This window comes from Thunnus albacares, chromosome 7, assembly GCF_914725855.1.
Source record: "Thunnus albacares chromosome 7, fThuAlb1.1, whole genome shotgun sequence".
NCBI lineage: Eukaryota > Metazoa > Chordata > Actinopteri > Scombriformes > Scombridae > Thunnus > Thunnus albacares.
In genome coordinates, this window is record NC_058112.1 from 6891244 (window position 1) to 6899428 (window position 8185).

Consider the following 8185-nt stretch of genomic DNA (forward strand, 5'->3'; position numbering starts at 1 on the left):
CACGTCTGTTATCCCCCCCCCGTGCAACTAATTGATTAGTTGAACATTATACTATAGTATAACTTGACTACAGCCCTACTCCTCAGCAACAAGCAACAATATTTTGTCTAATTCAGATTCAATTTTTTTTTTTCAGCAAAAAAGACACTTTCCAGGACAATTTTCTAGGTCACCAGTTGTAGACAGGTGAGGCTAGAAGTTAATTTTGGATCTTGCCTTAAATATCTCCACCAGAAAGAGATGGGGATGAGCTCCCCTGAAACAGAACTTAATAATCTACACTATGCTGTCAAGGATCAGAGCAAGGCAACCGTACGGAGGAGGTGAAACAAAGCCATCAAGCTTTAATCCAAAGAAAGTGACACTTCTGGAATTGTGAGTGTCACACCTCCTCCATCTGACAGACGCATACAAGAATATAGAAGCGGATTCGTCACCAAATTGAAACACCCTCCCTGGCAGATTTCCTTTCAATTTCAGTGGTGTGAGAGTGCAGATGAGAAGTGAGGGACGGGAGGTCTTTAACATTCACAGGAGCAGAAGTCACCCCTGATTTAATATGAAACCCCTTTATATCTGGGATAATCCAGCAGTTTTGAATGTCCACCTGCATCAGTGTTTTCTTTCTTTCCTTACCCTTCCACTAAATTGCATTATTTTGTATCATCCCCAGGCATCTTAGGGTGCAACTGGCAGCGAAACTAAGAGCACAGAGCCAAAAAAGGCAACAGGATTGATTTCTCTGTTCCAACGTCCCTGTGCACCTGTGTGTTACAGTGTCAAGGCAGCCTGAACCGACTGATGTCAGAATGTTTACAGTGACAGTATTCTTCATGCAACGATACACAGGCTCTATAGGCAGGCAGTGACATCAACATCAGATCTCACACCACTGCCATACATCTTTGATGACACGCCAGACACGCAACTTACACCATGAGCGCTCGCACACACCCACACACCCACACACGGTCTCAGAAGTCCACCCTGCACACTCCTCCTCTTCAGCAGACTGTCAACATGGATCAACTTGCAACTCTCATTGCGTTCGACTCATAAAGAGACTACTAAAAATAAGACTTGTATTTGGCAGGATAGAAACAAATAATGCAGAACATGGATCAAAACACAACATCACATGTGAGGAGGCAGATCCTCTGAAGATGCAGATGAGACATTGTAGCCAAGAATCCATTTTGTCTTGTAGAAATAAGTATTCTTCTGCTCTTAATTATGTGTATCTTACAGTTATACAGTCATGCAATGTGGGAATGAATGACTGTAAACAAACGTGTTAAAATATGTACTGTTTCATGACCTGAATCTCTTCCTCACTGAGTCTCGGCCTCGCCATAGCCAGCAATGTAACATGGCACCAGCCAGAGGGGCCACCTGATACCTTCAGCAGAGCCAGGACGTCTCATTTCTGCTTAGCTAACCGAATGGAATATCCACCCTACACTGTTTTTTTTATTCTTGTTTTTTCCTACACTGAATTGGTTTTCATACACAAAGATTGTTTTTTGTTTTCATTTTAAAACCTGATGATTTTATGACATGTCTGTTTTATTTTGCTGCCTTCGTAAAGCACATAAATTAAATACATATTTTTTTCATTTCAATTTAATTTTTCTTGATTCTTGACTTATTCCTATATTTTGTTAGTGCTTTATTATTTGTTTTTATGTGAAGCACTTTGAATGACCTCTACTGTATGAATTGTGCTATATAATGCATAGAGACAAATATATAACTCAACTAATAAACTGTAAAATTATTTAAGAAATGATTAAAAGTCAAATCATTATGAAATTTCTTGTTTTCATAGGGTAGGGTGGGCAAGGTATTTTAAAAAAGTATGTTTTTTTTTAATAATGGAATTTTTCCCAATGTTTTATTTCATGACAGTGGTGTTCTCACTGCAGCCTTATATTTCAGCCAATCACAGCTTATTCTAGCAGGCTCAACCACTAAATTTTGCCAGCTAACTAGGCAGATTTGTGAGATTGGATTATTACTCAGCACCAAAACCAGTATTAACAGCAGCTGGCTAATTCAGAGTTACCTCTGGATGAGTTTTGATTCTAAAGGTGTTCCTCAGAAAAAGACACATAAAACTCTGTAGGAAGAAAAAACATACAATCTTTCTCTTTGGTTGTTGTAGCCAACAGGAGCTAGCTAGTTAATAAACTGTTGAACTTACTGAGAAAGGCTGAGGACATGACAAGCTGAAAGCTGAATGGGCAGTGATAATTCCACTCTCATGAAAAATGACACTATTATATTAAAAGCGGCAAAGGGAAAAGGGTTAGCCATTATTAAATAAAAACTTGTGAAAAAGGGAATTTTGAAATCAACATTTATGTAACGAAACAAACTTGAATAAAACTCTTTTTTAAACTATTCAAATGAATAGTTGTTTCATGATGTCATATTTATTTATCTAATACACAACATTTTGGGTCTCCACTTCATGACCTCAGATTTGAAGTTTTGGTTTCTCATGAAGTGACACGACATGAGCTACTGCATGAACAGGTGACATCACCATGGACTTTTGAAAGTACAGGAACATTTAGCCCTTGAGAGTTATTAGTAATATGCTCATATAACCCTTATTCAAACATCACAAACCCAGTCCGTCAGCCTCCAGTTCACAGCCAATGAAAGTAGTATCAGTAAAAAGGTTTTTATCTATCTATCTATCTATCTAAGTACAGTTTATATTTTCTGTGCTCCCTACCTGTAACGTTGAATTATTCTCATTCATAGCTGCATGTCGGCTTCACAGTCTGGTCTTTTTGTATCAGTGACAAAGCATAAACACATAAACACATCAGCCCCTGGCTGATAATGTAATCTGGCATCGGCTCCGAGGACCAAGCAGAGTGGAGGAGAGGAGTGCGCCAAGCACTCCGGAGGCTAAATTTACTCACCCGCTATAACCCCGGAGCCTATGCAGATTCCATTAACACTTCTCAACAGTTCAGTACACCATCAGTCTGCTGTTCTCCATGTGAATGATGAGCATCCTTTGTATCATACCAACATCTCTGCAAAATGGGGAGCTGCACTTTGCATAGTTAAAAGGATCCAAAGTACTGTGTTAGAAAACACTGATAGTAGTGTGGTTCAATCATAACATCATGCAGCACATACAGGTATGTGTACAAGTTTGTAAGTTTGCATTTGACTGTTTACCATACTGGACAAGATAATGTTCTCTATCCATATTTACCACTTGTAAGACACTGATGCTGAACCACTGGGACAATACCACTATAAAATTCCCATTCAGAGTGGAAACAGAGTGCCCCCTGTTGTAGGCTGCCACTGTGACCCAACAGCTGGCTTTGTTCACATTTGGATTTATTGTAGATTATACGTCCCCTCATTACCTGAGCAACTGATACAAGGGCAGAAAGAATGCAGGTAGTCGGAGTGCAGCAGTAACAGCTTGGTTCACCAACTGTGAGGACGTCCAAAAAGTGTCTATTTTCATTTACAATGGTAAAAATACAGATTATTCTCCATCTGGGCACATACAAAAAATTTAATTAATTAGGACTGGGGGTTTAATAAGTACATGAAAGGGAAATATCACTCAAGGCTCTGCTGCTGTCTGTTTGATTAATGAAATGTATGTCATTTGCATATATTCAAAATACTTAAAATGACTGTTTAAGCACTGTCGAATTCTGTGAAGAATCAGCAACATCACATTGATAGCAAAAAAAGTGTGTTTAAAAGTTTGTTGTGCTCAAATTATGATGCAAAGCCTTATCTTTTTCTTATCTAAAAGAAAATGTGCAAAGCATGTGCACTGTAAGTGTGACGTCTATGGCTGTATGTCAGCAGTTATGTATCTATGCATCTGAAATGATGTTTTCCCTCTGAACAGTATTAATTTAGCCTCTCTGATTAGAGACGCCCATCCGCATGCATGTTCTCAACAAGCTCATCTGAAACAGAAAATTAATCCCGGATCAACAGCCTTTCTCAGAGATGTTTGATAAATTATGGTCCTTATCTTACAGAGGAATGGCGTTCTCTACTGTCTATTGGGCATTAGAGAAGAGCTCTCACCATAAAGTGATCCAGTGTTAATCATCTCAGTGCTGCGCTTGAGTGCATGTTCTCCTACGTTCAGTTAGTGAATCATGCACTGTCCCATTTAGCTGAGGATAAAGGAAGAGTTTGTCCCACTTCTTAATGTGTGTTGACTCATTGATGTACAGCTCTGAGGAGGGTAATTAAAACACAGAGGACTCAGGGGGAGTACTATTAGTCCTGTGTGTGTTGTTGCAACATTTTATCAATGAACAAAACCGTAAACAGACTATCTTGAGTGCTTGTGTGGTGTCGTGAAGAAGATGTTCGCAGATTCTGAGTGACGTGAAAAAGTTTGCCGGGTCCAACTCTGACCTGATTAACTCTTAGACAATTGACCTAATCTGATTTCTGAATTTAGGTTGGACTTAAAGAGCTGGCCAGAAAGGGCTGTAAATAGGTCATGATGCAAATACAAGTAGCATATTCAAATAGAACACTTAAAGGTCAATGAATTTAATTGAGACACCACTCGCATCAAAATCCTCATTTAATGTTCTGATGAGTTGATTATCGTGGTTAATATTGTGTGTCTCTGAATATGGTGACAAACAACAGTACTACTATATAACAATAAAGCTGGACCAGCAATGCTCCTCTATGATGAACACGTTATGTGTCTGTGTGGCCCTGCAGTGACCGTCTCACACATTCCTAATCTTACAGAATCATCAAGTGTTTCTCTTTTGTCCGGTGAATACTTTGGCTTTATGCAGTATAGAGCTGAAAAGCTTTGTTGATAAATTGATGATTTGATTGACAGAAAATGAATCAACTATTTTGATAATTGTTTAAATCTTTTATTAGGCAAAACTGCCAGAAATTCTCTGGTTCAAGCTTCAAAATGTGAATATTCTCTGATTTTCTCAGTCTCCTGTTGTATCAAACTAAATACCTTTGAGTTCAGACAAAAAGTTGTCAGTTGCAGCCGTCTTACAGTATATCCCAGTGTAAGGAACTCACTTATGATATTCCTTCATGAGGACTTAAATATTTCTTTGGGATGTTACAACAGCTGTTTGCTATTCAAAGGAGACTTCACTCTACTATCATCACTCATATTAAATAAACGTTTTACTTTTGGCATCAGGTGAGCCGATTATATAACTGATCATTCGATTACCTTTTTAAAAAGTGCTCATCACAGGTGACAACTTTAAATTGCTTGTTTTGTCCGAATAACAGCCTCAAAGCCAAAGATATTCAATTTATAATGATATAAAACAGAAAAAGCAAAAGCTCATTTTTGGAACCAGAGGATGTTGGAATTTTCTGCCTGATAAATTACTTTAAAAACTGTCAATTAATTGTATGTTGCTCGACTAATTGATTCATTAAAGCACTGATTAATTAACTAATCATTTCATGACTAGAAAAATACTGTAATATATATAGCTCAATATTGCTACAGGGAGTTAAGTTGGTGATGTAAAGTAAGTATTAGAAGGCTAAGATGTATTTAGGCTGGTGAGGACCAGAATCTGATGCTGCTTCGAGTGCGTGATGGACTCAAACTTTCACCGTAATAACACCACAATGTGCTGACCTTTGATGTGCTCGTTGACGACGCTCTCCAGCCTGTCCAGCCTCTCGATAATCCTCAAGGTTTCCCCCTTACTGTCCTCCTCAAACTTTCTCTCCGCCTCGCCGCCGCTCTCCGCAACTTTGGGACCGCTGTTGGCCACATAGTTGGTGATCCAGCCGACGTACAGGAGACACACGATGTTGGTCATGCCGCTCAGGATCACGCATGTCGACACCAAAGTTTTAGTTCTCCTTGTGCACAGCATCGCGACATCCCTCCATGGGCTTCTTCTTCTTCTTCCCGACGCGCGCAGGCAGGTGGATGGAGGAGAAGACGCACTCGAGAAATGTGTCTAAATGAAACTACAGCGATGCGATGTGTGGAGTCAGTCCGCCTGTGCGCTCTCAGGTCCGGGCTGAGGTATAGCTAATCCTCCGGAGGCTTTAAAAGCTTCACCCTGCCGTGATATTAGTATTTCTGATATTGGCACTAAGAGGGAGAGTTCCCGCTGAGCAGCCGGTCAGTCAAGCTGCGCTCAGCCGCTGCAAAGCTGTCAGACGCAGCGCTGCAACCCCCCACCCCTCCCCTCCGCCCCCCGCCAGCCTGTAGTCCTCATACAGCCCAATAGGCGGGGAGGAGGCGGGCTCTGCCTGCCTTTGCCGCCCCCTTCACAGCTGGAGTACGCAGAGGAGGGTGGAAGGGAGGAGGGCAAAGCAAAGAAGCTGAAGTGCATCGACCCAGCAAGTGATGAATAGGCACAGTGAGGTAACTGGAATGAAAGTGCGTTTATGTAAAGGGTGGACTGTCTTGTGTGCGTTAATGTATGTTTGTGACGCTTAGACCATGTGTACAGGTTTGTGTGTGGTATGAAAGTGTGTTCAAACACTGTAGATTCTGTTGTAGTACAACAGATGTACAGCACCTGTAAGGGCAAAACACCAAATAGTAACTTAAAGGACAGGTTCATAATTTTTCAAGTCTGTCTTAAAACAATATTGAGGTACCCATATGAACACTGAAACTGTTTTTTCTTGCTGTAATCATTCTTCCTGTTCATACTGGCCATTAAAAGATCCCTTCCTTATGCATGTTCAGTGTTGGCCTCAGTGATGGGAGCCAAAATCCACAGTCCTCCTTCAATGCAAAAATGTATTTAAACGTTAATCTGACACTAATACGAAGCATCAGCCATCTGAATTTGTCAAATAAACTGGATATCTTTCAAAGTTGTTTTCTTTTTAGTGGAAACAGGAAAACACTGTCCAAGGAAATAAAGAGAAAATTTTATTCTAAAAAGTAACTAACTTTGGAAGGTGTCCATCTGATTTAACTAACTCGGACTGTTGACGCATCATATTAACGTTAGATAAACTTTTAAGTACATCTTTTAACATTGCAAAAGCATTTGGAGGGGATCTTTTAATTGGCAGTATTAACAGGAGGAATGATTACAGCAAGAAAAACCTATTTCATTATTCATTTGGACACTTGAATATTGTTTTAAGGCAAACATGAAAAATAGTGAACCCGTCCTTTAATACTGTTCCTTTTTTCAACACATCCTCTCAGCAACTGGATTAGGGAGACCCCAAACCACATTTTACATTTTTACATTTCACTTTTTTTAATCCCAGATTTTTATTTTTAACATATCAGGTTACAACATCATTAGATCTAATTCAAATCTATTTTTAATATTTGGAATCTGGGGTTGGGTGACAAAAATTGTGGAGTTTAAGTCCTTCAGCAGCCTTATAGCTGGCACCTGTGCCAGCTCAGTGACAGCAGTAATAAATTTATTTAGTAGTTTTGGGTTAAAAAAGGACACATCATTTTGTTATGTTTGACATAACTTTGTTAATAGCTAATTTCATTTCTGTTGTGCATTTTTGTGGCTATGTGAAAACTATTGTGCTATTAACATAACAAGGTTTAAATATGAGGATATGATCTAAAATTCTTTATGCTCTTTTAATTATTAATGGTGTGACGAAGTGGGTGAGACCACACCATTTTTCACCATTACACTTTGATGTATTTCTTTCCATACTTCCAATTTGTTTGTTTTCAGCCAGTATAACATATGTTTGTAGCATTGCTTTCACATACTATCCTGCATTTGTTTTTGTTTAACATTGTTTAGTTATATCTAGATCTGCATTTATGGTTTAATCAAAACAGAAAATGATTTTATGTTCACTTATTGTTTATTGATTTAAACGCACAATATGTAATTTCAGCCACTGGGGGTCTCTCAATCAAAGCAATAACAAAAGGCGGAGTGTGATGACGGTGTGAAGTAGCAAGGGATCATGGGAGTTGTTGTCTTCGTTGTTAAATCATGGAAGAGAACGAGCGAAAGTCACTAGTGCGCATGCTCTATGGGCCGCACAATGCGGAAGATCCGGGTACTTTCATGCCGGGAAGTTGATTTTTTATTGCTTCATGCGCCACTGAGCAACTTTCATAGAAATGAACGGGGCCCCGTCTCTGACGCTGTATCCAGTTCTCTTTATACATCCATGTGTTAAATAACCAGCTTCACCAGGA

At 39.4% G+C, this 8185-nt stretch overlaps 1 protein-coding gene across 2 annotated transcripts in view; it reads right to left on the reverse strand.

Moving 5' to 3' along the window:
* galnt18a (UDP-N-acetyl-alpha-D-galactosamine:polypeptide N-acetylgalactosaminyltransferase 18a) overlaps nucleotides 1–6360 on the reverse strand; it is a 183502-nt gene extending 177142 nt beyond the window's left edge. Inside the window, exon 1 of one of the 2 annotated variants that reach the window (XM_044355427.1) lies at nucleotides 5657–6360. In XM_044355427.1, coding sequence (XP_044211362.1) covers nucleotides 5657–5900 — 244 coding nt within the window. In that variant the 5' untranslated portion in view covers nucleotides 5901–6360. The remainder of the gene's footprint in view (nucleotides 1–5656) is intronic. The other variant, XM_044355428.1, reaches the window with a different exon arrangement.
* Nucleotides 6361–8185: the final 1825 nt, after the last annotated feature.